This window comes from Miniopterus schreibersii (genome assembly GCF_964146895.1).
Source record: "Miniopterus schreibersii genome assembly, chromosome: 2".
Lineage (NCBI taxonomy): Eukaryota > Metazoa > Chordata > Mammalia > Chiroptera > Miniopteridae > Miniopterus > Miniopterus schreibersii.
In genome coordinates this window covers 186,035,176-186,063,137 of record NC_138102.1, presented here as the reverse complement: position 1 = coordinate 186,063,137, position 27,962 = coordinate 186,035,176, and the positions used below count along the sequence as shown (strand labels likewise).

General features: G+C 59.7%; 1 protein-coding gene across 1 annotated transcript; it reads left to right on the top strand.

Moving 5' to 3' along the window:
• Nucleotides 1-63: 63 nt before the first annotated feature.
• CERK (ceramide kinase) lies at nt 64-26,792 on the top strand. Its single transcript, XM_081125160.1, has 13 exons — nt 64-267; nt 8,811-8,924; nt 9,295-9,417; nt 9,694-9,819; nt 10,914-10,977; nt 13,577-13,722; nt 15,834-15,908; nt 16,785-16,937; nt 18,122-18,227; nt 20,380-20,456; nt 21,184-21,389; nt 22,288-22,496; nt 24,203-26,792. Exons 1-13 carry the CDS (start codon nt 135-137, stop codon nt 24,255-24,257), a joined length of 1,587 nt encoding a protein of 528 aa, XP_080981286.1. The 5' UTR covers nt 64-134; the 3' UTR covers nt 24,258-26,792.
• The last annotated feature ends 1,170 nt before the right edge of the window (nt 26,793-27,962 follow it).

Genomic DNA, 27,962 nt, shown 5'->3' with positions numbered 1-27,962 from the left:
CGGCCCCGCCCGCCCCGCGCGCCCCGCGCCCGCGCCCGCGCCGCCGCCGCCACCCGGCCGGGCTCCCGGGGCCGCTAACGGTCCCGCGCCCCCCGCCCGCGCCCCGGCCGAGGCGGCGCCCCCGGGCCGGCGCGATGGGGGCGGCCGAGCCGCTGCGCTCGGTGCTGTGGGTGAAGCGGCAGCGCTGCGCCGTCAGCCTGGACCCCGCGCGGGCGCTGCTGCGCTGGGGGCCCAGCCCCGGGCCCGGGCCCGGCGTCCCCGGCGCGGGTGAGTGTCGCCGCCGCCCCGGCTGGGCGGGGTCCCCGGGGCGCGCTGGCGGGGGGGGCGCGGGGGGCCGGGGGGTCCCGGGAGGGGGCCGGGCGGCGGGGAGGCCGCTGGCGGGGCGCCGGGGGTGTATTTGCTCCGGGGCCGGGGTGACACATGCGCTCCGGGGCCGGGGTGACACAGCGGGCGGGGTGTGCGACGGGGAGGGGTGGGGACCGGCCGGAGGTCTGCGGCCGGGGTCCCCGGCGGCCGCACCCCTTGCACAGCCCCGCAGGCGTCTGAAAGGCACCGGCAGGACCAGGTTGATGGGGGGATCCCGAGGGGCGCCCCAGCTCTCGGTCTGTCGGGTGAACCCCAGGAGAGATGCGTCCGTGCTCCTCTCCAAGGGCACCCACACCTGAGCGGCGGCCTGGCCGGGGAAGGAAGGGGCTCGCCCTGCTGCAAGGTGAAGGGGGGCCCCCCCCCCGACCTCCTGTCCCGGATGTGCCGGGGGACCGGCTGGGCGCAGGCCTCCAGAGGCCCTCGGATTTAGAGAAGTGTAATTTAGATAAAAAAGGAAAGGATGCTTTGGCCCGGAGGACACTGTGACGTGGTTGGGTGCAGAAGGACAGGGGCGCCTTGCCAGAGCCGGGGATGGGCGGCAGAGGGCTGGGCACAGCCTATCCCAGAGATGTCATTTGACCCTGGGGAGGATGGGATTAGGGACGCCAGGTGTGGACCCTGAGAAGGGGGGAGGTGGGAAAACCAGGGCGCAAGTGTGGGCGCGCTCCATTTCATTCATTCCTCCTCCCCAAGTTGTTAGGGAAGGTCTGTTGGGCAAGGCGGGGCTGCATCCAGCTCAGTGCATGTGACAAAGTCCCAGCCCAGTGGAGCGTTTTCCACTAAAGGGGCAGACGGAGGGCACCGCAGGCATGTAGGTCGGAGGAGAGGCCCGCCCGCAGGGTGGGCAGGTCACTGTGGGACAGGTGGGCCCAGCAGCCCTCACCTACCCGGCTTTGACCAGAGACCTGGAGAGACCTGTGCACTTTGGGGAGAGATGGTCCAGGCGGGAGGAACTGCAAACGCAAAGGCCCTGAGACCAGCCAGGAGGCCCCCATGGATGTGCTGGTGGGAGGGAGATGGGGAGAGGAAGGGGACCTTTGACTGGCAGCGGCCGAAATGGGGGTCTTGACCTTTTCTTCACATTGTTAAAGGATCTCAGTGGCCCCTGTGGGGAGAGTAGGCAGAGGCAGGGGTGATGGTGAGCTGGGCCGGGTCTGCAAGGACTGAGGGAGTGGAGTGAGGGGAATGCCATCTGGGTTGGTGGCCAACTGACGCCGCTGAGCAAGGAGCAGGGATTTATTGGTTCAGTTAGTGGGTTGGGGGGGGGGGTCAGAATTTGGAATGCCTTTTGGACACCTGGTGGCAGTTGGAAGTGCTGTTGTGGGTGCTGCAGGCGCTTTCTGACGCTGAGGTTGTGGGGCTCTGTGGATGGGGCAGAGTTGGGATGTTAGGCCAGGCCAAGGTCAAGGGTGACCTTGGACCCATGACCACTCAGTTTCTGGCCTTGGAGTCCCCAGAAGCCTGTCTGCCGAGAGCTTGTCTGTGGCCCAGTATCTGAGTTTACTCCTGCAGGATCCTTGATGTCCCCTTTGGGAGAAATGTCGCACTGGGATGTCCCCCTTCAGCCTCCTTGGCAGCCCCCGCCAGGCCCCTGCGTCTGGTTCTTGCTTTGTGATGCTGCGGTGAACGAGCCGGCTCCGTGGGCCTTGGAGCTCCCCCGGGGGTCTCTGGGTTGAGGGTGACCACACACTGACGTTGTCATTACGTTGGTGGGTCATTCCCGTGCCAGCCAAGATGGGCTCCGCAGGACAGCGTCTCCTGTTTTGCCGATAGAGACTGAGCTATAGAGAGTTTAAGTAACTGGCCCAACTATTATGGTTGAGCCTGGAGGCTTGGTGGGTCCATGTCCAGCTGCTGTGCTTGTAAGCAGCTTGAGGTGTGGCCTCTGTCAGGCCTGAGAGGCCACCCCTCCCATGTGGGCTGTCCCTGTGGGAGGTCACTCGCTGCCAGTCTGCAGTGTTGGCATCCTTGGCCGCCCTGGCTACTATTACGGCTCCGGTCACTGGATCCTGGCTTTTGTGTGGTGGCAGAGTCTACTTTTGGGCAGCGTCCGCTTGCGCTTGTGGGCTGCCCAGGCCACACCTGCTGTGTCTTTCCTGGACTGGTGGCTGCTCCACTCATAAACCCAGATGGCACTTTTGTGCAGTTGCAGTGGAGCTTCCTGCTGGGCATCCCCTCCCCGGAGGCTGGGCCCCCGGCTGGCCCACTTCCTCCAGGGAACGGCCTGTGCTCATCCCCTCTGCTCTCCAACACAGTGTGGAGAGACAGCTGGACCAGCTCTCTGGGCTTCCTCATAGCTCCGCACCCCCAAAAGGCACCAGGCCCAAGAGCAGGAGGGCAGACACACACCCATCCCCTGGACATTAAACTTAGTCACCAGAGTGCAGGGCCCAGCTGGACAGACGGTGGCCTGGTGGGCGGGAAGGTGTGGAGGTTGCGTAGGAATGGGCTGTAGGAAGACCCCTGAGGCCAGGCAGGTGGCTGCCATGGAGCTTGTGGGACAGGCCGTGTAGGGGTGAATTGAGACGCACACCCCCCCTTAAAAGGGCAGAGAAGAGAGCTGAGCTAGGGCCCTGTGTGTGCTGGCCTCATCTGATCCTCTCCGTTTCTCCATATCTCTCTTGAGCTCAGATGAGAAAACTGCTGGCCGTGACTTGAATGCTCGGAGGGCCTTGCCGTGCGTAGGGAGCTTGGGTCTTCAACCAGCTCGTGCTCTGTCCTCTGGGTCACCATGCTGGGAACGCAGCTTGGTGTCTGGGAGCAAGAGCTTGGGGGGAAAAAGGAACTCCCTGGGGCAGGGTCTCTTGCACCCAGTGAGGGTTGCTCCCGAGGAAGCTGTGAGCCAGCACTCGCTCTTGGGTCGGAAGTGGGGCCTACAAAACAGGAAACCCCGGCTGAGGCTTCTCCAAGTGCGTGGCTGTGCTGGTTGAACTTGAAACCGGCTGAAGCTGTGTCTGGGTTACACCCTGGTTGCAGTAAAACTCACTCAGACGCCAAGTGGGTTCTGTTAGAGTTGGGGCCAGGAACAGTGTGTGAGAGAGTGTACGTGGCCCCAGGGGTGGGTTGGGGGCATGGGCACTGCCCAGGCTCCACCTTTGAAGTAGGAACCCCCCCTTCCTTCCATGAACCCCACTTGGGACGCCCAAGCCTGGTGGCGAGCTCCTTGGGCAGGTCCCAGCTGTGTTTATAAAGTGTGTCCCCAACACTCCCCGCGCAGCAAGCCGCAAAACGTGGATAAGCCACAGACCCGCCGGCACGTGAGCCACTGTAAGGAGAGGCGCAGAGGCTCCTGGGTTTCAGAGCAGGTGTCAGAAAGCCATCAGCCCTCCCCGCAGCGGCTCCTCAGGCCCCGGCCTCCGGCAGTGTCCGATCACGTGATTTAGCAGTGGCGTAGACGCTGCCATTTTTCCGAGATTATTCCAAGGTGAACTGGTATTTGTTATTCTAAAATAGGTCAGCAGCCTTTTCTTAAAGGGCCAGACAGCAAGGATCTCAGGCTTTGTGGGCCAGCACTTCTCCGAAGGCAGGATGCGAGGAAAGGTGCATGTCTGCGTGCCGGTAAAACCTCACTGGTGAGAGCGGGCGGCTGGCTGGCTCCAGCCTGCGGTTCGCCGCCTCCCCTCCGAATCGCTTGCTGAGGGAGGAATGGGACTGTGTGGTGCAGTCAGTGTGATGCTTGGCAAAAGCAGTGCATCCAGATGGCTAAGAATACTTTGACCTTCCAAACAAACAAATCTGGTCATCTGGAAAAATCACGGCCGCAGGCTGGGGAACACGCTCGTTTGGGTCCTGACCCGACGCGCACAGACGGAAGGCTCCTCTGGGGAACAGCACGTACATCTGCGGACTGACCCTCGGAACTGAGCCAGCCGGTTCCTTTCCCTCTAACCAGTCTCACGCAGACCTGCCCGTGTCAGCCAGGGTGTGAAGTGGGCTCCCGAACAAGAGGAGCATACAGGAGAGTCGGTCTGTCCTGGAATATGTCCCACCGGCGCTTGAAGAGACCCCGGGGGCTGCCGCTGTTGGTGGGGCCTCGTGGAAACGGGGTTGCATCCTGTTGATGGACGGGGGTGTTGAGCTTTCGCACGTCCTCGCTGGTCTTCTGTCTCCTTGTTCTGCCAGCTGCTGAGAGGGGGGTGTTGACGTCTCCAGCTGAAACTGCACTTCTCTGCTTTGTCTCCGGGGTGTGTCAGCTTTGGCTTTATGGGTTTCCCTGCTCTGTTGTTTGGTGCATACAGGTTCGGAATTGCTGTGTCTCCATTCTGGATTGATGCTTTTTTTCGTCATGTGATGTCCCTGTCTGCCCCTGGCAGTTGTGTTTGTTCTGAAGTCTGCTGTGTCTGTCAACATAGCCGCTCCGGCTTCCTTTCGATGAATGTTTGTAGGACACGTCTCTTCTGTGCTTTTACTTTCCCCTTGTTTACATCATTTGATTTGAAGTGATTTTCTTTAGACCACACAGTTGAGCCCTGTTTTTTAATCAACGAGATTAGTCTCTGTCTGTTGTGTGTTTTTTTAAGATTTTTTATTTTTAGAGAGGGAGAGGGAAACATCAGTTGCCTCCTGCACGTCCCCCACTGGGGATCCAGCCCGAAACCTGGCCATGTGCTCTGACCCAAAGTTGAACCTGTGACCTTGTGGCGCACGGGATGACACCCAACCAACTGAGCCACACCAGCCAGGGTTCTATCTTTTTAATGTAAATATTGGTTAGGGCTTAAGTCTGCCATTGTATTTTTTGTTTCTTGTTTTTCTTCCTGGTTTTCATGGCAGTTTTCTTTTTTCTGCCTTCCTGTGGATTACTTAAAAAATTTTTAGAATTCCATTTTTGTTTTTCTATATATCTTAATTTTTTTTTTTATCGTGGTCAAATATCTGTATTGTTTTGAGTGCCTCTCTGTCAATAGCCTGTGGGTGGCTTCCCTGGGTATTGGCTTACACATACGTAATTCATCCTAGTCTCCTGGTGTGGTCACCATACCTGTTTGAGTGGAATGTAGACACCTTGCCACTCTCTGCATTACTTTGTTCTCCCCTGTTTTGTAATGTAATTGTCTTGTTTCTTTCCCATACATTTACAAACGCATTTGTGTTATAATTTTATTTTCAACCCTCAAACAAAATTTAGAAAAGTCAGGAAGGGAAGAAAATCCTATTGTAATTTTCCTTATCTTTGCTTACCATAGTCTCTCTTCCCTTTTCCCGGGGGAGTCTTCTTTCTATTCTCATTAATTATTCTTTTAGGGCAGGTCTGCTGGTGACAAGTTCTCTTAGTTTCCCTTCATCTGAGAGTGTCTCGATTTCTCCTTTATCCAAGGATAGTCTTTTTTAAAAAAAAACAAAACAAAAAAACCCCCCTGAATTATAGGGAGAGAGAGAAACATCAATATGAGAGAGAAACATTGGTTGGTTGCCTCCCATATGCTCCCCGACCGGGGATTAAATCCTCAACTGACTTATGTGCCTTGACAGGAAATCAAACCCACCATTTTTTGGTGCACAGGACAATGCTCCATCCAACTGAGCCACCTGGCCAGGGCCAGAAGGATATTCTTGCTGGGTATAAGATTCTGAGTTGACAATTCTTTTCTTTCTGCACTGGAAAAATATTGTACCACTTCCTCTCGCTTCCATGGTTTCTGATGAGAAATACACTGTCATTCGAATTATTTTCCCTTCTAGGCAAAGAGTTGTTTTTCTCTTACTGATTTAAAGATTTTTTTCCTTTGTATTTGATTTGCAGAAGTTCGACTATGATGTGGATTTGGATTTATTTGGATTTGTCATATTTGAGGTTGTGTCTTTTGCCAAATTTGGGGAGTTTTCAGCCATTATTTGTTTTTTTTTAGTACTTTTTTCAGCCCTTCTCCTCTGCTCTGGGAGTCTAGTGACAAAATGTCAGATCCTTTATTGTTGTCCCACAGGTCCCTGAGGCCCTGTTCATTTTTTTTTAAATTTACTTTTCTGCTGTTCAGATTGAGTAATTTCTATTGTTCTGTCTTCCAGTTCACTAATTCTTTTTTCCGTCCCTCCATTGGGCTGCTGATTCCACCCATCTGTTTTCTATTTTGGTATTGTATTTCTCAGTTCTGGTTCTTTGTCTTCTTTTCCTTTGTTTAGCCTTTATATGTTGTTACTGGTTTTAAGTGTGTAATTTTTCATGAAGCATTTTCGTCACAGGTGCTTTATAATCCTTGTCAGATAATTCCAGCATCTTTCTCAACTTAGCATTGGCACCTAGTGACATACTGTCTTTTTTCATTCATTTTGAGAACCTCCTGGTTCTTGGTGTGGTGACTAAGTTTTGATGGAAACCTGGACATTTCTGTGTTCTTATGAACCTTCGGATCTTATTTAAACCTGCTCTTTTAGCTGACTTTCTCTGGCACGGCTCCCTCAGGAGAGGGGGGTGAGTTATTGCCAGGTGGCGGAAGAAGTCCTGGCTCCCTGGGCTTGTTGACAACCAAGGAGGGGCTCCTCGTTGCTGCCAGTGGGTGGGAGTGCCAGCCCCCCCTCAGGCCTCCACTGAACCTCCTTGGCTGGGAGGGGTAGGTGTGCCTCGTGACTGCTCCCTGCAGGGTTTCCTGACACCCGGATGGGTGGAGGTGAATGGTGGTGAAAGTCCTGACCCTCCACCAGGTCTCCCTGGACACCACCCAGCCAGGAGGTTGGGGAGCACCTTGGTGCTGCTGGGTGGAGGTGGATGTCCCCCTCCCTCTTGGTCTCCACTGACCCCTGCGGGGACCGAGGCTGGTTACTGGCTGGCTGGGAGGGAATTCTGGCTCCCCACTTGGCCTTCTCTCCCCCCACCCTGGCAGGGGGTGTTGGGGTACCCCCGATGGTAAAGTCTGGGCTCCCAGTGGGCCTTTGCTGGCGTGTGGGGGTGGAGCCAGGGCTCCCTGAGTGTTTGCTGGAGTGGGGGGTTCTCGTCTAGTGTTTTCAGTCTTGTTGGGCTGCCCTTCCCTGGTCCTCTGGCAGAGTGTCAGGCTGTGGTTGGAGTTTCCACTTGTACCCACTGGTAGTTCTGGATCGACAGCTTCTCTGACATCGGTCTGGGAGCGATGAGGCGAAACCCAAGGGAACTCGCCCTCGGGCTGTTCCTCGAGTCCTGAGGTCCCTAGGCAGGCCGTCTCCTCTCCACTTCCAAGTCTTGTCATGTTTGTGTTATCTGTGACTTGTGGGAGGAATAGAGGAAAGTACACCTAGTCCGAGGGTGGGGAGTCCTTTTTCTGCCAAGGGCCATTTGGATATTTATAACATCACTCGTGGGCCATGCAAAATTATCAACTTAAAAATTAGCCTGCTTTATTTGGCCAAACATTTAAATAACTCACCTCTAATGTGATGGCTGGAGCAGGGCCAGACCAAATGATTTTGCAGGGCATCTACGGCCCGAGGGCTGGACGTTCCCCACCCCTGACTCAGTCCATCTTCTCGGAAGTGGAAGGTCCCTGTGGCATTTTTAAAAAGTCTTTTTGGCCCAGCGGTTGAGCATCGACCTAGGATCCAGGAGATAGCGGTTTGATTCCCGGTCAGGGCACATGCCCGGGTTGCAGGCTCTTGATCCCCAGTTGGGGGCTTGCAGGAGGCAGCTGATCAGTGACTCTCATCATTGATGTTTCTCTCCCTCTCTCTCCCTCTCCCTTCCTCTCTGAAACCAATAAAGATTTTTTTAAAAAAAAAAGAAGAAAAGTCTTTTCTCGCAGTGGCCAGTGTGGCTCAGTGTGGCTCAGTGGTTAGAGCGTCGGCCTGCACACTGAGGTGTTGTGGGTTCAATTCCTGGTCAAGGGCATGTACCTCGGTTGCCGGTTCAATCCCCAGCCTGGTCGGGGCGCGTGTAGGAAGCAACCAATCGATGTGTCTCTCTCCCATCGATGTTTCTCTCTCTTTTCCTCTCCCTCCCTCCCTCCCTAAATAGAATCAATGGAAAAAATACCCTGTGGTTAGGATTAGCAACAACCACAAAAGTCTTTCTCGCTCTGCTTTCAGAGTCGGTTACGCGTACTGACCTGATTTCAACTCCCTGACTCCGCTTTGTCGCACCCATTCTGCTGCCCAGCCTCTCTAGTGAACTTTTTATTTCAGATCCTGTGCTTTCTGAGCCGGGCGGGGGACCGACACCGGTCCTGGACCGTCTCTCCCCAGAGCGAGCGCGTCTGGCCCCGACGTCAGCATGTGCTGCTCGAAGGGACGGGCCGGTCGTTTGCAGGGTCTGCCCTGCTTTTGGTGATTCTGTTGGATGAAACACCCCGTCTCGTGATAACACCGAGTTTCCCAAATCTACTTGGCTCTGAATTTAAAAATCACATACAACGTTCCCGTTGGCGTGTGGGTTTTTAAGGACCGTGAAAGCAGACCGTTGGCGGCGCCTCGGAGTCGGGCTCCTCACGCTCCCGGGGAGTGGACGGGCCCGTCTGACACGTAGCCGTGCGGTGTCCTTGCAGGTGCCTGCTCGGTGCCCGTGTCCGAGATCATCACCGTCGAGGAAACAGACAGTCACGGGAAGCCCCACGGCAGTGGGAAGTGGCAGAAGATGGAACCGCCTTTCGCTTTCACAGGTAACAGCGGAGCCCGGCGGTCTCCGCCCACGGGCCTAACGCAGCGCAGGTCCCCTGAAAGGGGGCTTTTCTGTCGCTTGCTCAACAAAGTCAGGGTTTCCGCGGTTTATCTGTATCCAGATTCCTTGTGTCATTTTCCATGACCTGATTTTAATCAATGTTTTGGTCTGGGTCATTTTTCTCTCCTTAGTTTTTTTACATGGGGTGGAAGAACCGAGAGAGAGGATTTTTCCTCGTGTCCGGCGGAGGTCCCACTAGCGAGCGGGGACGCGCCCTGGGCGCCTGGAGCCTGCGCTGGGCACCGCGGCCAGGCCTCCTGCGGGGGGTCGCGGGCGCTGCGGGCGGAAACTGACCCGCTTGTTCCCCGCAGTGCACTGCGTGAAGAGAGCCCGGCGCCACCGCTGGAAGTGCATGCAGGTGACGTTCTGCGGAGCTGACGAGCAGCTGTGTCACCTGTGGCTGCAGACCCTCCGGGAGCAGCTGGACAAGCTGAGTGCGTGCGGCCTTTGTGCTCATTTGTTTATTCCTGGGCAGCGCTGCGTCACCCGGCGGGCGGGCGGGCGGCCCGGGCACCACCCATTCTCTGAGGCTGTCCCCGTTCCCTCCTCCCGGATGAGGACACTCTTTAGCACCGTCCCTGAACTTAGAAATACTTTGTGTCAGGTGACCTGAGCCGAACTCGAAAACCACCGTGGTTGGTTCTGCTCGGTGACAGTTCTCCAGCTGGCGCCCGTTACCGGCGCCGTGACTTTCCGCCCTTGTCTTGCAGCGTGCAGACCGAAGCGCTTGCTGGTGTTCATCAACCCGTTCGGCGGGAAGGGACAAGGCCAGCGGGTCTACGAGCGCAAGGTGGCGCCGCTGTTCGCGCTCGCCGCCATCTCCACCGAGGTCATCGGTAAGGCGGGGGCTTTGTCGCAGGGGGACGAGTGAACCTGAGAGCGATTCCAGGGTGGCCACCCGAGGTTTTTATCCTGCGAGATGGTTTTAAACTAAATCGAATGTTTGTTTTGCACATTAGAGTGAGAAGAATAGAAATAAAGAACGTAGACGTTTCTAGCCAGGCCCTAGCATTTAAAACTCTCCAGAAAAGCACTGTGAAGATACGAGGAGAAGGGCCACGGGCAGACGATTCTTGCAGGAAAGAGATACAAGCGATTAATGTTTTAGAAACAAATCTGCCGCTAAGCGACATTTTAAGAAACGTGATGGCACCACATGCGCGCCTCTGAGTTTGCAGAGCCAGCCGGCGATGCCGGGAGGGCGCCGGGAGACGGGCGCTGCGAGGGTCCCGCGTAAACTTATCCAAGAGCACTTGGCAACGGGCCGCTTGGCTCAAGGGCCTCAAGATGAGGGTTTTGCCCGGTTTCCTGTTTTCGGCAGCGAAACAGATGTCCACGGCCCCGTTTTATAACAGCAGAACATCGGGAACAACCTGAATGTCCCAGACAGGAAACAGGAGGGTGAAACTGTGGTGAATCTGAAGGAATAGTAGGTAGTCCTTTCAAATGGTCTTTGCGAAGAATGTGATACGATGTTGGGACAACAGGGATGAAGACTTGTGGGCGCGACAGAATTTCAGCAGAGGTTTTGTTTTCCGCGTGGGGTGTACGGACTCTGGACTAATCTTGTGTTTTCTACATTTTGGTGTGTTCTAAAATTTGCAAAGTAACTTGGGTAATAAAGAAAAACGGTCAAGCAGGAGAGTTAATTCTTTCTAGAAAGTCATCATTTGTTGGCAATTACACGCCAAGAATGCGTGAACTTGGCCGTGGGCTGTCTTCTGCGAGAGGGCCGTGTTCCGCGGCGTCCGGCGCAGTTTGTTTTCTCTGAGGGGGACTGAGGTTCTGTCCGAGAAGGGACTTCCTACGGGAACCCCCCGAAGGTTTCGTGGGGCCTCACTTTCAGCGCACGGTTGATCTGCCTCGGGTTTAAGGGCGGGTCCACAGATTTGAGTGTAAACCGTGTGACGCGGTGCGGTTCCTCCCACAGTCACGGAACGTGCCAATCACGCCAAGGAGGCCCTGTACGAGATGAACATGGACAGCTATGACGGGTGAGTGGGCAGCTGTGGCGGGGGAGCGGCCGCCCCACCCTGACTCGCGAGGAGCGCCTTCTCACCGGCCCCGCCGTCTCGCTCAGTTTTGTTCCCTCCCTTTCCTCGCGTTTTCCCTAATTGTAACGGCAGACGCGCTTCTCGCAGAAAATGAGAAGAGGCAGACAGTTCAGGCCCCTCGACCTTCTACCACCTGGACTAGATCTGTGTTTCCTTTGGGGCCTACTTTCTACATAGGATTATGTGAATGCATGTTACAGGCACGATCATACTACTCACACAGGATTATTTTATTTTATTTATTTATTTTTTAAAAATATATCTTTATTGATGTCAGAGAGAGGAAAGGAGAGAGAGAGATAGAAACATCAATGATGAGAGAGCCATTGATCGAGCCCACAACCCGGGCATGTGCCCTGACCGGGAATCGAACCCCGATCGCCTGGATCCTAGGTCGACGCTCAACTGCTGAGCCACACCCAGCCAGGCCACAGGATTATTTTAATGCATGTTACAGACATGACCATGCCACCCACATAGGATTATGTGAACATATATTAGTCATGCTCACACTATATACGCAGGATTGTGTGAATGCGTGTTACAGACACGATCATGCTACCTACATGATGTGAATGTGTGTTACAGACATCATCACACTACTTACATAGGATTATTTGAATACACGTTACAGACATGATCATACTACCCACATAGGATTATGTGAAAATACTACTTACAGAGGGTTATTTGAATACATGTTACAGACATGATCATGCCACCCACATAGGATTATGTGAATATATGTTACAGTCATGCTCACACTATATACACAGGATTGTGTGCATACATGTTACAGACACGATCATATTACTTACAGAGGGTTATTTGAATGCATGTCACAGGCATGATCACACTGCCCACATGGGATTATGTGAGCGCATGTCACAGGTAGGATCATACACACTGCGCGCCGTCCCTATGTGCTTCCGTGTGTGTTTCTTAAAACAGCTGTCTCTGTAGAACCGAACCAGCGGTCCCCCCGGGCGGTTACGGCCGGGGCTGTGGTCTGCTTGCTGCCCTCCTTCAGCTCTGCCCGTCGTCCCGTTACTTACGGAGGAGACTCCCCGGCTCTCGGTTGCCCCCGTTGGTCGTCCCGTCTCCAGTCGGCAACAGAGCAGCTTGGCCCCGGCTGGGCGGCTGAGAGCGGGCCCGTTGCTCTGCAGCGTGTGTCTCGTGGGGTCTGTGGTGATGCCTCTGGTCAGACCCGGTCCTGAGTTCCTGGCGGCAGGGGCACAGACGGTGCTGTGCCAGCAGCGTGCCCCTCGGGTGACTGCATTTGCGTCGCTCACACCTGCTGGCCTGCCTGCTGGCCTGTCCCTCCCGGAGCGCTGGCTCCCGCTGCCTCGGGCACAGGGCCGGCAGGTGCCCCTGGGAAAGGTGGAGAGGGCCCAGGGGAAGATCCCAAGGAGAGGCGCTGCAGGGTCAGGCCCGGGCTTCAGAAACATACTTGGTTAGAAAGGCACATGGCGAGTAGCGGTGAGCTGGGATTGGACCCGGGGGCCCAGGGGAGGGTCTGGGTCATGGGCAAGGGCTGGTGGGACAGTGGCAGGGGGCACATGCAGAGGGGACGGTCTTCAGGACTTCTAGGGGCAGAATCAGCGGGTCCCAGTGGCCAGTTCTTGAGGAAGACACACGGGATTCAACCCCAGCGCTGGTGGTGGGGTCAGGCCGTGAGGTAAGGAGCTGGAGCGGGTTTTGAAGACGCCGGTGCCGCCGGTGTGGGGAGGGTCCACTGAGCTGCGGGCTCAGCGGGACGGGTCGGCTGCTCCGGTCTGGCCAGTGAGATGGTTAAGGGGCAGCCGAGGGCGGGATGGCCAGGGTCCGGCCCTGGTCTGCGCCCTGGGTGGCTGCGCCATCTCTGCGCTGGGGCTCCTGGCCGTGGGTGTCCCCACTGGAAGGCTTGAGTCGTCACAAAGCTGGGGTCCCAAGTGGGCGCCCGTGCCCCCGGGCTCATCAGAAGTGTGCAGAGCGACCCTGGGAGAGGGGTTCTGGGAAGTGGTCGGGGCTGGGGGGGACCAGCAGGAAGGAGCCCCTGTCACCTGCCGTGGAGGGTCCGTTCCAGGTGGGGAGGGGCCCGCGTTGGTTTTGGTTTTTCTGGTTGTTTTAGCAGCTGGGCCTGAAGGGGACAGGCTTGTGGGCCAAGGAGGAGCTGACTCTCTCTGCAGCGAGTCACAGCGGGCCCCGGGGCTTCGTCTTGGTCCTGCCCTTGGTGGCCTTTGGGAGCCTTGGCCTCCTGGTGGCTGTGACAGCGTCAGAAGTGTGTAGTTCAGGGCTGGGCACTGACACGGGGTCTGGAAGGACCCGACTGCGGGCAGCAGCGAAGGGGCTGCTCCAGAGTGGGGGCTGCGGGAGGGTGGGCGTGAGCTCAGGAAGAAGGTGGATGCCGAGCCGGCCCTGTCGCGGGCCACCCCGATGGTCCCCCAGGCGTCGGGCCTGTCCCGCGCTCAGGGCCACGCTGCCCCCACGGGGGGAGCCACGGAGAGAGTGGGTCGTGGACAGCAGAGGGGTGAACTCACCGCCTGTGTTGCTCCCGCAGAGTCGTCTGCGTTGGCGGGGACGGCATGTTCAGCGAGGTCTTGCACGGGCTCATCGGCAGGACGCAGAGGATCGCCGGCGTGGACCAGAACGAGCCCCGGGCGGCGCTGGTGCCCAGCCAGCTGCGCATTGGCATCATCCCCGCGGGTAGGACCCGGCGCCTGCCCACCCCCCAGTCCGTGCCCCGTGCCCGAGCCCTGGGCTGCGCAACGCCTGCGGCACAGACACGTTAACTTCCTGCTGAAAGTCTTCTCAGAAGTGAGGGTTTGTCGGACCACCGCTCACCAGAAAGGAGGGCCGGGGGGCGTGGAGCCAGGGCACCAGCCGCGGGGCTGGTGGGAGAGCCCGTCGGCGCTCACCTGTCGCGGGAGGAAGGCGGGAGCCGCCGAAAGGATTTACACTAGCTGTGGGTCCCGGGGCACCAGCCAGACCAGCCTCTTTATTTTTATTTATTTATGTATGTATGGGTTTATTTTCTTTTTAGCCCTCACCTGAGGATATTTTTCCAGTGCTTTTCAGAGTGGAAGGGGGAGAGAGAGAGAGACATCGATGTGAGAGAGACACATCGATTGGTTGACTCCCAACCGGGGCCGGGGGTCGAGCCTGCAACCAAGGTCTGTGCCCTTGGCCGGAGTCGGACCCTGGGCCCTTCAGTTAGCCGGCCGACGCTCTAACCACTGAGCCAAACCGGCCAGGGCCAGACCGGCCTCTTTAAACCGAAAGGCAAGGGATCCTCGACCGGCGCTGCCCAGGGCTCCGGCAGTTCCTTCACTCGGCCTTTGCGCATTCGTCCAGCAAAGGTCTCTCCGCCCGACTGGACCGGCCACGCCCTGTGGCCCGGAGCGAAGGACACGGGCCCCGGCCCCGGAGAGAGGAAATAAACCGGAGCCGAGAGAGCAGCGCGGTGGGCCGTGTGTTGTCTCGGAAGCGTTTCTGCCTGTTCTGTGGGCCCCCTGGGTTATACGGAGGAGGGGGGGTGGGTCTGAAACCCACAGTTTTGCCCCGTTCGTGACGTTGTGAGAACTACCCCTCCCGTAACCTGAAACATTTGTTTAAAAATTTTTACTTTTTGGCTCGTGTTTGGAATCAGGTGTCAGTCAAGTCAAGGCTAACAAAAAAATATGTACATGTTGCAGTGTATGAGCACACGCGTGTGGGTGCGTGTGGGTGCGTGTGCGTGTGTGTGTGTGACCGTCAGTGGCCGTCGTCAGCCTGGATTCAGTAATTAAGATCCTCCCCCAGAGCTCTCAGCGGGCCTGGCTCTGTGTCTAACTGAGAACACGGGGAGCCCGCAGCCGCCACCAGAACCCTGCGCCCTCAGGCCTCGCCTGGGCCCCCGGGCAGAGCGTCCAGACCCTGCGTGCGGCCAGAGGCCAGGGCGCCTGTCCTGCTGACCCCGGGCCGTCCCTGAGCCCGGCAGTCCCTGGCAGCAGTGTGCAAGGGCAGACACCGTCGCGTGACTTGTTCTTGGGAAATCCTCACCAGGGTTTTCCAGCTCAGCAGATCTGTTAAAATGCCGGCTGCTCGGCCCCCCCCCAAACCTGCCGAGTCAGACCCTCAGGTGTGGGGTTCAGGAATCTGCCATAAAGCGGTGCCCTGGGGGGTTCTCTGCCCACTCGGGTTAAGAACGGCAACCTGGATTCTGACCCAGTTAGAGCAGGACAGACCTAGGGAGGATCCGTGGCACCCCCGCCACGCCCCAGGGGCCGGGTGTAGCTGGCGCTCTGAGGTCACCCCCACTTTACGGATCAGGATGCGGGGGGAAGGAGGGGCCCAGGCTGCGGTCGGGCGCGTGCTCTCCGCTCGGTGGGGCTGCGGTCAGGGCCCTGGTCCTGTAACCAGCCAGCGGAGGGGCTGACGGGTGTTTCGGTGGAGGGGGCGCCCGTCTCGGTGCCGGGCCTCCGCCCTGCGTCCCGTGACCCTCAGAGCCGTCCCTGCCGGACGCGCGCTTTCCCTTGGACACAGCGCCGCCTGTGTCCCTAGCGGCTGGGAGGGGACGCGGCAGGCAGGGCGCCGAGCTGTGTCCCGACCGCCACCCTGCAGGTGCTTCTCGGGCGTTATTTAAGGTCAGCCTCAGTATTTCTGACGAGTTAATCTCAGCGTTTCCAATATTCGTCTGGTAGGTAAAGTGTGTTTATTCCTCTGTGTTTACCCCGGGGCCACCGAGGGCAAGGAGGAGCTAACCACGCACGCCATGGGACACCCAGGGTTTTCTGAAGTTACGATGATGATTCTAAGGGCCGCCTTCCCCTTCGCAGGGTCCACGGACTGTGTGTGTTACTCGACGGTCGGCACCAACGATGCGAAGACCTCGGCTCTGCACATCATTGTGGGTGGGTCCCGCTCGGCCGCCACCCACCTCGCCGGCAGCGCCAGGCGTGGCCCGAGACCGAACCCGGCTGCCCTCCGCGCCCGGCCCGTCCTCCAGCTGCCCCGTGGCCGCGTGGCCGCCCCGCACCTGCGTCTCGCCCCCTCTTCGAAGAGGGGCCCTTCAAAAGCATGAGCCCTGCTCGCTGCTCGGAACCCTTCCAGAGTCGTGTGGGGCGCCAGGCACCCCGTGACCCACCGGCTCTCCCCGGGGTCCCCCTGCACTCGCCAGGCTGCCCCTCTGTCCCCACCTGTCCCACGCGCGGCTGGGTCCCTGCACTCGGCTTTCTCTCTGCCCAGGGCCCAGCCCTCGTCACCCGGTTGGTCGGGAGGCCTTCCCAGGCGCGTCCCCGGCCACCTGCCGCTCTCCGTGTCCTGTTCTCTCTGTCCCACGGCTCCTCCGGAAGGAGCGTCCCCAAGGCCAGGAAACCCCTGTGCTGCTGGTCCGGGGACCAGAGGGGAGAGTGGCTGCGACCTGCTCGGGGGCGTCCGGCACGTGGCTCCCTCCACCGTCCTGTCCCCGAGGACAAGTGTTCCCCAAAGTCAGGGAAAGGCTGTGCCTGCCGACATGCCTTTATGACCGTGTGTGTTCTAAAACGTGCCTCTCCTTCATCGCCAACCCACCTCCCGCCACCGGGGACACTGAGCGAGCCGCGGGGGCATGTTCTTGCCTGGCCCCACACGGCGGCTTTCCCAGTTGTCATCTGACTCAGGAGCCGGGCGCCTTCTGTGCCGTGTGCATTTTAGTTAAGCCTCTTAAGGACTCGCGGGGCACACGCAGGGGACGCGGGGTGCGGCCGGCAGGAGTGGAGCGGCCCCTACCCCGTGGCTTCTCTCCGCAGGGGACTCGCTGCCCATGGACGTGTCCTCGGTTCATCACAACGGGGCCCTGCTGCGGTACTCGGTGTCCCTGCTGGGCTACGGCTTCTACGGGGACATCATCAAAGACAGCGAGAAGAAGCGCTGGATGGGTCTCATCAGATACGACTTCTCAGGTAACTCCGGCGGCGCCGGGGAGGCTGAGTGAGTTCACGCACCTCGGGGACCTCGTCTGCGTGGGCACCCCTGAGACGGACACGCCGAGGACCAGCTCCCCGGCAGCTGCAGATCCCGGGCCCCCGAGAGCCGCCCTCGGTCACGGCCTCCTCTCACCTGGTCACGGAGCCGGAGCCCCAGGACACCTTGGTCACTTCCAGGCCACGCAGAAGTGACGGTCTTCGTGGTTCAGGGCTTGGGCAGCCCCCAAGTGCAGAAAAGACATTTGAGGGGCATAGAGTGGAGGGTTCAGCTCATCGCTCTGGTGTATTTCTTGGCTGCTTTTTAAAATGTTTTTAATTTAAAAGGTTTTTTTGTCTTGTTTTTAATATATCTTTATTGATTTCAGAGAGAGGAAAGGAGAAGAAGAGAGAGAGATAGAAACATCAATGATGAGAGAGTCATTGATCGGCTGCAGCCCGGGCATGTGCCCTGACCGGGAATCGAACCCCGATCACCTGGATCCTAGGTCGATGCTCAACCGCTGAGCCACGCCCAGCTGGGCTCTTGGCTGCTTTATTTTTTTTAAATATATCTTTATTGATTTCAGAGAGAGGAAAGGAGAGGGGGAGAGAGAGAGAGAAACATCAATGATGAGAGTCACTGACCGGCTGCCTCCTGCAGGCCCCCGACTGGGGGTGGAGCCCACAGCCCGGGCCTATGCCCTGACCGGGAATTGAACCCTGACCTCCCGGTTCATAGGTCGACGCTCAACTCCTGAGCCACGCTGACCGGGCCTTGGCTGCTTTAAATGAACGTCATTGATCCGGGCACCCCCCTCTCTAGTTGCTTTTGGGTAAATCTGTATTAAATGGAATCCAGTAATTCCAAATACTAAACTCCAGACCGCTTTCTTGGGAGAGGAACGAACAGTAACTTGGTGAACTTTACTCGTTGAAAACATCTACTCAAATTAAAACTACAGTGTGACTTTAAAATTAAAGCATAAAAAAGATGCCCAGTGTGAGCGGAGGGGGGCGGCGCCCTCAGTCCCCGGATGGTGCCCGGGCCCGCCCGTCCCGCGGGGGCTCCGCTGCAGAACCCTGCTCGAGGGGCCTGCGTGCAGGAGGTTTCCCGCTGACGACCACACGGCTGTAACCGAGGGTGACTCGAGGCTGTTTTCCTCGTCCCGCTCTGTTCTCAGGCCTCAAGACCTTTCTGTCCCATCACTGCTACGAAGGCACCGTGTCCTTCCTCCCGGCGCAGCACACGGTGGGGTCTCCGCGGGACGGGAAGCCCTGCCGCTCCGGGTAAGCGAGGGGCGGCGTCGGCGGCTCAGGCAGGGAGAGCCGGGCGCTGGGTGCCCGCCCGCTGTGGGCGACGGAGAGCCGGGCGCTGGGTGCCCGCCCGCTGTGGGCGACGGAGAGCCGGGCGCTGGGTGCCCGCCCGCTGTGGGCGACGGAGAGCCGGGCGCTGGGTGCCCGCCCGCTGTGGGCGACGGAGAGCCGGGCGCTGGGTGCCCGCCCGCTGTGGGCGACGGAGAGCCGGGCGCTGGGTGCCCGCCCGCTGTGGGCGATGGAGAGCCGGGCGCTGGGTGCCCGCCCGCTGTGGGCGACGGAGAGCCGGGCGCTGGGTGCCCGCCCGCTGTGGGTGATGGAGAGCCGGGCGCTGGGTGCCCGCCCGCTGTGGGCGATGGAGAGCCGGGCGCTGGGTGCCCGCCCGCTGTGGGCGATGGAGAGCCGGGCGCTGGGTGCCCACCTGCTGTGGGTGATGGAGAGCCGGGCGCTGGGTGCCCGCCCGCTGTGGGCGATGGAGAGCCGGGCGCTGGGTGCCCGCCCGCTGTGGGTGATGGAGAGCCGGGCGCTGGGTGCCCACCTGCTGTGGGCGATGCAGCGTTTCCCAGGTGCGGGTCGGGAGGCTGGGTTGCGTGCCCAGCGACAGCGTAGGTCAGTGTAGTGCTTTCGGTTCACACGTGCCCTGAGGGCGTCTCGTCACCGCTCCTGTGACAGGTCCCCGTGTCCGGGATGGGACAGGAGGGGAGGCGAGGTCGAGGCCACATCTTCCAGGGGGGAGGGAGAGCTCAGGTCACGTCGCCTGCTCCTGCTGGGGGGGGTGAGGGGTGAAAAACGAGAAATGGTGGAAGACAGAACCACTTTAGCTGCATGTGCGGGACGCCGCGGGGACCACAGGGAACACGTGACTGACAGGGCGCAGGTGGAGCCTCCTGTCCCCTCCCCACTGAGACCCTTGCCCACCCTCGCCCCACGCTCCACGTGGGCACCTGCCCTGCAGTCAGGACGGGCAGGCCCCGCCCTGCACCCGAGGCAGGGAGCAGAGGGCGGTGGAGCGGGCAGGGAGGGGAGGGCGGCCCCCGGAGAGGGGAGACGAGGTCAGTGACAGCCTGAGGTCACCGTCTCTGGAGCGTGTTCACGTGGGAGGCACAGCAGCTCCTTCCGCACCTGGCGCACCCCAGGATGTTCAGTACCACGTGGCCAGGTTTAGAGCAGAACCTGAAATAATCCTAAAGCCAGTCATGTGGCCCAGGGCCCCTCGGCGGCAGTGGGTGTCCCTGCTCAGCCCCCTGAGGATGCTGAGCGTGAGGTTTTGAAGGATTCAGGCTTTTCCTCGGGGACCTCCTCCTCCCGGCCCTCTCCTTGGAGTAGAGAAGTCCATGAAGTGGGAACGGTCCTCTTGTGGCTAAACTCGAAGAGCCGACACCGCCAGCTCTTCCTGTTCGGCGGCGAGTGCCGGGGTGCCCGAGACCACAAGCGTCCTCTAGGCTCGGGAGTGAGTTCCCCGTTACTGGCTTGCTTGGGCCTGGCCGGGACAGATAACCTTGCCGTCCTCTGTCCCGGGACAGTGACTCGGGCTCAGGGGGGACACACTGGTGGACGGTGCCTCTCGTGTCTGCTTTTCCGGCCAGCGCCACGCAGAGCCCGCCCGAGCCCGCCCGAGCCCGCCGCGCCCAGGGTGCCAGCGCAGGGACCATGTAGGGGCTCCTTGCTCTGAGTGCGTTTGCCAGTCTCGGAGACGCACATGCTGAGTGTGCAATCTTTAGAAGTAAACCTGATTTTGAGAACTCAAATTGATGTCAGAGAAGTATTTTTTATTTTTTAGTGTATTTTTATTGATTTCAGAGAGGAAGGGAGAGGGAGAGAGAGAGAGAGAAACGTCAGTGATGCGAGTCGCTGACCGGCTGCCTCCTGCTCGCCCCCGACTGGGGACCTTGCCCGCCACCCGGGCCTGTGCCCCGACCGGGAATCGAACCCCGATCGCCTGGGTCCCAGGTCGACGCTCAGCCGCTGAGCCACGCCCGGCCGGGCAAAGGAGTATTTTTAACTCAGCTTTTGACGCGGAGCATTTTTGTTACGGGCGAAGGTTTAAAACGCTTCCGTGCGAGCCGCGCACACGCGCCCGTTGCTGACGCCCGCGGTAAGGCGGGGTGGCGGCCTTGTCTTTCAGGTGCTTCGTCTGCAGGCAGAGCCGGCAGCAGCTGGAAGAGGAGCAGAAGCGGTCGCTCTACGGCCTGGAGAGCTCGGGTGAGGCCCCCGGGCAGACGCTGCCCCCCCCGGGCGCCCGCTGCCCTGCCCCGCGGCCCTGCCCGCTTCCCCACTGCACAGCCTCTGGCGCTTTTCTGTGCCCGCCTTCCCTTTAGCTTTAGCATCAGCCCGGCCGCCTTGTTTCGGGCCCCGGGAAGGGCAGGGCGCTGGAGGTGCCGTTGGTCGCCTCCGGATCGCGGCCGTGGCGCAGCGGGCGCCGTGGCCGAGACCGGTCAGGGCCGGGGTCGGAGTGTTTCAGTTGGGGGCCGACGGTGGGGTCTGCGGGGTTTACCAGCTACTCAGAAAGGGACGGGCACAGCTCTGCTCCGGAAACGCCGCCCGCGGACGCCGCAGTTTGAGTTCCGCGCGGTTTGCACGTGTCGCCAGGCGTCCGTTACTCTCTAGATCTCCTCGGTCGTGTGAAAATGCGAAAGCCGTTCTCAGCTCCCGGGCCCAGGCTGGCGACCGCTGTTCCAAACTGTTGTTCAAAGTCCCCGTGTGAGGACCAGGGCAGTTTCCTGGGCCGGGCGCCCAGTCCCCGTGGCGGGTGTCCTCGGTGCTGACGACGGACCGTGGGCGCGTGAGCGCTCGTGATGCCCGTGTGGCCGGAGAGAGACCTGAGAATGTCCCGACCAGATGCCCGCTGGAGGGAGCGTAGGGGGCCCGTCCCGCCCCCGGGCGCCCGCCTGCCCCGCCTAACCTGCCGCCCCGCTCCCTTGCGTTTCAGAGGAGGTGGAGGAGTGGAAGGTCATCTGCGGGAAGTTCCTGGCCATCAACGCCACCAACATGTCCTGTGCTTGTCCCCGGAGCCCCCGCGGCCTGTCCCCAGCCGCCCACCTGGGAGACGGGTCTTCCGACCTGATTGTCATCCGGAAGTGCTCCCGGTTCAACTTCCTGCGGTTCCTCCTGCGGCACACCAACCAGTGGGACCAGGTGGGTGGGGCGCCGGGCGCCCGGAAAGAGCGGATTTGTTTGCTCGAGTTTCACCCCTTTTACACTCTCGGTCACAGTTACTCCTGGTAAAACCTCATTTAAAAATATAAACTACAGGAACTAGGAGACAGGGGTGCGCGTGTCATGCTGTCTTCCTCTTCCTGTTCGCTTTTATTATATTAGTTTTTAACATATTTTTATTGATTTCAGAGAGAGGAAGGGAGAGAGAGAGAAACATCAGTGATGAGAGTGTCACTGACCGGCTGCCTCCTGCACGTCCCCAACTGGGGTTCGAGCCCGTAACCCGGGCCTGTGCCCTGACCGGGAATCGAACCCCGATCGCCTGGGTCCTAGGTCGACGCTCAACCGCTGAGCCACGCCGGCCGGGCTCTCTTCCTGTTTGAACAGAACAAAGCGACACTGACATCCTGTGTGGCCCTGCAGGTCGCTCACAGTAAACCCCCCTGCAGTCCCACCCTGGGCCCCGCCGTCCCTGCAGTTAGGGCAGGGAGACCCCGAGCCCGACACTTTGCAGAGAGCTGGGGGTCAGTCTCTGATTTTAGTGAAATTTGGGTTTGTTTTTCTTTAAATAAGTTCAACTGTACTAGTAAAAATGCCCCTGCCACAGCATGTGCGCGTGGTAGGGATTCCTCCCGGTGACTGGCCGCAGGGGGCCTGCCGGAATTCACAAGCGGCCGTCCCGGCGGGCGAGCTGGGTTTCCAGGGCTTTTCAGGGCTTAGCCGGGTGCCCAGGAAGGCAGGTCCCGGACCTCTGTCCACCTCACGCCGGCCAGTGAGCCGGACAGCCCGGCCCGGAGCACTGCCCAGGGACCGCGTCCTCGAGGGCAGGGTGTCCCCGCCCCGCCCAGTAACGTAGGGCCCCGCCCCCTCTCGCTAGTTCGACTTCACTTTCGTGGAAGTCCATCGCATCAGGAAGTTCCAGTTTGTGTCGAAGCGCGTGGAAGACGAGGACAGTGACCTCGGCGAGCAGGGGAAGGACGGGCCGCCCCAGACCTGCAGCCACCCCCCCTCCTGCTGCTGCACCGTCTCCAACAGCAGCTGGAACTGCGACGGGGAGGTTCTCAGCAGCTCCGCCGTGGAGGTCAGGTGGGTGAGGCGGCCCTCGTCCCCGCCGCGTCGCGATGGCCAGGGTGCACCCGTGGGTGCTCGCAGGGCTGCGAGCTCAGCCTCCCGCCGCTCAGAGCCTCAGGCAGGAGAGCGCAGCCAGGGCGCCTGTGTTTCCGCATGTTCCACACCCGTGGGGAGCCGTTGTCTTCACTTGGGGAACATGCCGGGGGTTGATCGTGGACACAGGCCTTGGACGCCCCTTGATTTCAGTCCCTCCCCGCACCCTGCGCACCGGCACCCGCCTCGGTCTCCTCGCCTGGCGGCGTCTCTCCTGATTCCCCGCAGGGCTTTCGCGGGCGCTTTCACGGCCTGGGCTCACTGCATCCAGCAGGAGGCGCTCCGGCCTCGAGCGACCCAGCCCGGTGCTGGGGTTCAGCCTGGTGGGGTTCAGGCTGGAGGCCTGGGGTGGGAGGCGGGGCTTCCCCAGCCCGCTGGGGCCCGTGGCATTTGGCATTAGAAATCTGTAACTGTCACAGAGAGTGCGTGTGTGCTGCGTCCCACGGGAAGACACAACATAAGGAGGTGTTTCCCCCCCTTAAAGGCTATTGAGGTGTGGGTGTAAAACTCATACGAGATTCGGGGGGAACTGACTGTTTGCGAAGGTCTGTAAGACCTCGGTCTACCCTGAGGGAACCAAGCCGGACACCCGATGGTGACAGTGTGGGTCACGTGAGACAGGCGGTGAGCAGATCGATGCCCACACACACCCACCGTGCGGAAAGGAGGGTGGCAGGTGTCCCCTTCGAGGTTTCCAGTTACAGATTTAAGGGACCATGTGTGTCCTGTTTGTAATTCACCAGTTTACGTGGCTTTCCTGCCAGCCAGCTGCTGGGTCCGGGTGCAGCCTCAGGGCTTCCGCCACCAGCGTCCAGACAAGGCTGCGGACAGGGGCGACTCCGTCATCTCACCCAGTCCCAGTCCACGTGCTCCCCGTCCGTGGCTGGTCGCGCTCGGCGTGGCAGTGGCTGCCCAGCTCACGTCTGCCCACGAGAGGCGGCCACGAGGCCCCAGGAAAACCCGCCGAGCTGGTCCTATGCGCAGGGATAATTTGTAATATCTTACAACTTATGGAAAGGGAATTCTTTTAAATGCCGGCTTCTGAGTTTACTAGAGAAATCGGTTCCTTCGAGAGTTAGGAAAGGTGTCCTTTTATGAAATGTCCCCTGTATGTCATGATAAGTGTGACCTGAGCCGGAGGCACTTAGTGGTGGGTTCATTACTGACCGTTGCAGAGGAGGTTCAGGTCCCGGAGCTCGGCGTGGGAGGCGGGGCCTCCAGGGGACCGTGGCCGCCCCTCAGACCCCAAGCTCCACCCACCGGGTGCCCACTGTCCTCCGTGACACCATTGCCTGTGCACCCCTCATACGCGCAGGGGGGCCTGTGTGGACTCCTCCCCGGGGCCCTGCGAGCTGACGACACCCAGGCAGGGGTGGTGGGCACCTGCAGTCACACTGCTGGTGAGGGGGTGCGGTCCTCTGACCCCCAGGTTTCCCCGTGGCTGTTGGCTGCCCTTGTTTACGAAGCAGGTCTCGGGAGTGTAAGGACGTCCCTGTGCTCCCCGCACCGTCACTCCAGGGCTGGGCCCAGGGTCCGCCAGGACGGGACCACCGTCCGCGGTGAATGCAGCCCACCCCCGGGGCCAGCGGTCGGGACACAGAGTTTCAACGTGGCCCTTTTCTCTGCAGGGTCCACTGCCAGCTGGTCCAGCTCTTCGCACGAGGCATCGAGGAAAGTCCCTGAGCCAGGACCACGCGGCCGAGACACCGTCTCCAATCGCCCGCCTTCTCTCTGTGCTTGGAAGTGTGAAAACTAAGAAAATACTACAAACCAATTATGTGGATACATACATTTAAATTTAGAAATTTATTTTTGATAGTTAAATCTTGGTTTTAGAAAAAAAATACCTTTTGTCGATAGTTTTGTGAACGCACTGGGCATGTTCCGTTCCCTGCGGACCTTCGGGTTGCGTGTCACCTCCTACCCTCGGCGGACGGCAGCTGTTGATTTGGGGCGCCGGCTCCTTCGGTTTTACAACGCGGACAGCGCCGGTTTCAGAACGGCCAGCGAGAGGCCCTGGGGCAGTAATTCACGGACAGTGTGGCAGGGGAGCCCTCCGTGGACGTCCTGCCGTCCGGACTTGAGGTACCTGCCGGTCGCTGACCGGCTTCGAAGGACTTGTCGGCAGCCATTTGTGGTCAAGATCCGGAAAGTCGTGGGTTCTCTGCCCCCGTTTCACCTTCATCTGAGCTTGTCGTTAAGGTGCAGTTCCTGGGTCCTCTCTGCTGTGCACAGAGCCCTGCGTCAGGCCGCACCCGCCAGTGGGCCCCTTAGAGAGACGGCAGGAAGGGTAGTGACTCTCGCTACAGCCTCGGCCTGCCCGTCGTCGGAGCGCCCGAGGCGACCCAGCCCCGGGCAGCCCCGGGCAGCGGTCAGGCGCTGGCAGGTGTCATACTGTTTAAGGTTAGAGACCGTCGATGCCATAGCCACACACAGCGCGTGGCGGACGGTGCTGGGGGGCGGACAGAGCACCACGCGGTCGGTACGACGCTCACTTTGTGAAGGGGTAACTCCAACCCCCGCCGTGGGGGGCAGGGGCTCCACATTCCAGGGCCCGCTCAGTGCACAGGGTCCGGACTGGTTCTCGTCTCATCTTCCCGTTTATTCCGACATATTTATTGACAGTTTTATCCTTTGGAACCAGAGTAGTAATTAGGCGTCTTCGTTGTTGGTGCTTGAGTTTGCTGCAGCTGCAGCCCTGGACTGACCCCCCAGGCCCCCCACGTCCTGGGCCCTGCCTGCGCCACGGCCTGCGGTTTGCCCTGGGCTTGGGGACGGCGCAGGGGCCCGTAAACCGGCTCAGCCTGACGGGCAGGAAGGTGTGTGGAGCTTTGGTTTGGCACAGGGAGTGCTGGGCTGTCCCGAGGCCGCTGTCCGCTGTCCCAGCATCAAGCCCGGTGCTCGCTTCAGGCTCGGCTGGTCATTCCTGCGTGCGACGGACGCTCATCTTTCCAGTCCATGTGCAGAGATTTGTATGTCGACTTACCTGTGAAGCCCCGTTTCCTCATCCGGCCCACCCGGGTCGGGCGGAGCAGCAGCTGTAACAGTGTTTCTGTCTGTTTTTTTTTGTTGTTTTTTTTTAATAGACCACATTATTAAGGAAATCGTGCGAGTCCAGTGGTCTCGTGGCTGGTGGGTGGAGGTCTGGGTGTAAAGAAGTGAGGACACCCTGGCCGTTTCTGTCCTCAGTGTTTGCTCCTGGGTCGGAAGAAACCAAAGACTGGGACTGGCAGCTCCGTGCAGGGCAGTGGCTGCACCCACAGGGCACAGGGCCCAGGGCCCGATGGTGAAGCGCTCCCGAGGGTGCCCCCGGCTGGACCCCCTGGCCGGGCCACCACGCCTCGACCGCCCCACTCGCAGGGCCTTCCTGAGCTGCCTGCCGTCTTCACAGCCTGTGGTCCACATTCCCCGTACCCCGGTCGGCCCTGAAATCCACCACGGAGTCTAGAAAAATGGCCCAGGCCAGAGAGGGAGCGTCTCGTGCCCAACGAGAAACCCAGCCGCACCACGTGGCTCCCAGAGGCCTCGGCGGCATTGCCGACCGTGTGCTGAACTGTGGGCAAAACTGGAGACCCTGGAACTTTTGGGGGGGGGGGGTGACTGAACACCCCCCGGTCAGCTGTCACAGGACATCCCCACGCCGGAGCTCTCGCCTCCATGAAGACTCCAGACGGAGCAACCACAGCCCCGACACTTTGGGATTTTTAAGGAAAAAAACCCAAAAACCAAAAACAGAACTGATGGTCGAGGGTGACGGCGGGAGCATTTCGAGGGCTGGTCCGCGTCTGCTGCCTCTGTGCTCACGGGTGCAGAGCAGCGGGCACCTGCCCCGGCGGGCCCGTGACTGTCCTGCACTCTGTGTGACCGGGACTTGTGGCCGGAAGGGGCGGCGTAATTAATGTAGTCTCTAGTCTTGCTGGTTTCAAGATTAGAAAATGGCCATCTGCTCTGACACGTTTGAGACAAAAATAAAGTCACTTTGGGCAGAACGTGGCTGTTATAAAATAAGCGGAAAGGACGCATGGTGAGAACCCCGATTCTAGGGCAAATGCATTTTTTAGTACCTTCGTATCCCCCTTTGTTCCCATCTGTCCTCGTGTCCCCCAGACTCCCCCCTTCCTGGGGTGACCCCTCTGACCTGCAGCCAGAGTGATGGTTCCTGCTGGGGTCCCGCGAGGGCTCCGTGCCCCCAAGAATAAAGACCCAAGCACGACGGGGGCCCCAGGGTGCCTGCTTTTGTTCTCTGGACCCGCCGGGAAAAGCCAAGAGGTGCCCCCTCAGAGCGCAGAGGTGCCTGGAGTCACGATGGGGTCGCGTCCCGGCAAACGCAGCGTCGGCCGAAAAGGCCCTTGACGCACCTGACGCCGGCCCACAGCTCAGCGCCGCCCGCTGCAGGCCCGCAGGCCGTTAGCAACGTTGGGCAACGCGGGGCTGCCCCTCCGGGCGTCACAGCGGCTCCCGGGCCTGGGGAAAGCTCAGCGTCCAGGTTCTGACTTAGGTTTCTGTTGAATACGTGTGGCTTTCACACCACCCAAACGTCAAAAACCATAAACCATCGTAAGCCGGGCCGGCCCGTGCTGCAGTTGGGCACAGATTAAAGCACACCGGACTGTGGTTGGAGCATTTTTTATTTTTTAAAAGTCTATTTTAATTAATTTCAGAGAGAGGAAGGGAGAGGGAGAGAGAGAAACATCAATGATGAGAGTCATGGATCGGCTGCCTCCTGCACGCCCCCAACTGGGGATCGAGCCCACAACCCAGCCTGTGCCCTGACCGGGAATCGAACCGCGATCTCCTGGATCCTAGGTAGATGCTCAACCGCTGAGCCACGCCAGCCGGGCTCATCAGAGCATTTTAAACAGTGGTCAGGCACACGTGTGCTGCTTTACGGGTGGAACAAGTGCCTAGACGGGAAACAGGCCAGCTGGGGCTCCCGCTGCTGTGGAGCCCGGATCCCTCCTCGCCCAGGGTTCCCTTCGGGGAGGGCGTCCTCCGTGTGAGGAGGGTCTGCGTCCACTGCCGACCAGTGACCAAGTGGAGGGACCGACGTCGGGGAGGAGTAGTGGGGGACCTGCTGCCCAGAGGGGCCTCGGGGTGAGCGGGAGCTGCGGGGCTGGGGGTCAGGAAGTTTCATTTTGCTAGAAAATCAGTCTGGGTGTCTTGTCAGGAGAGTCACCCAGGGGAGGGGGCAGGTGCTCCTGAGGATGTTCACCGTGTGCCAGGTTCCCTAGGGACTGCTGTCTGGCCACCTGGTCACAGCTTCGTCCCAGCCCCAGGACAGCACCCACGACCGATGGACAGAGGACACAGGCTCACCCCCGAGGTGGACTAGTCCGCAGGACCTGGCTTCCCCGGCCCAGGCTCATGCCCTGAGCGACCTTGGCAGGC

What these genes read in the sequence shown, in the direction of transcription:
- CERK (XM_081125160.1), top strand. Translation starts at nt 135, where the DNA reads ATGGGGGCGGCCGAGCCGCTGCGCTCGGTGCTGTGGGTGAAGCGGCAG. An exon ending in GGAGCAGCTGGACAAGCTGA is followed by an intron (nt 9,418 to 9,693) that starts GTGCGTGCGGCC and finishes CTTGTCTTGCAG; the next exon opens with CGTGCAGACCGAAGCGCTTG. An exon ending in CATTGGCATCATCCCCGCGG is followed by an intron (nt 13,723 to 15,833) that starts GTAGGACCCGGC and finishes TCCCCTTCGCAG; the next exon opens with GGTCCACGGACTGTGTGTGT.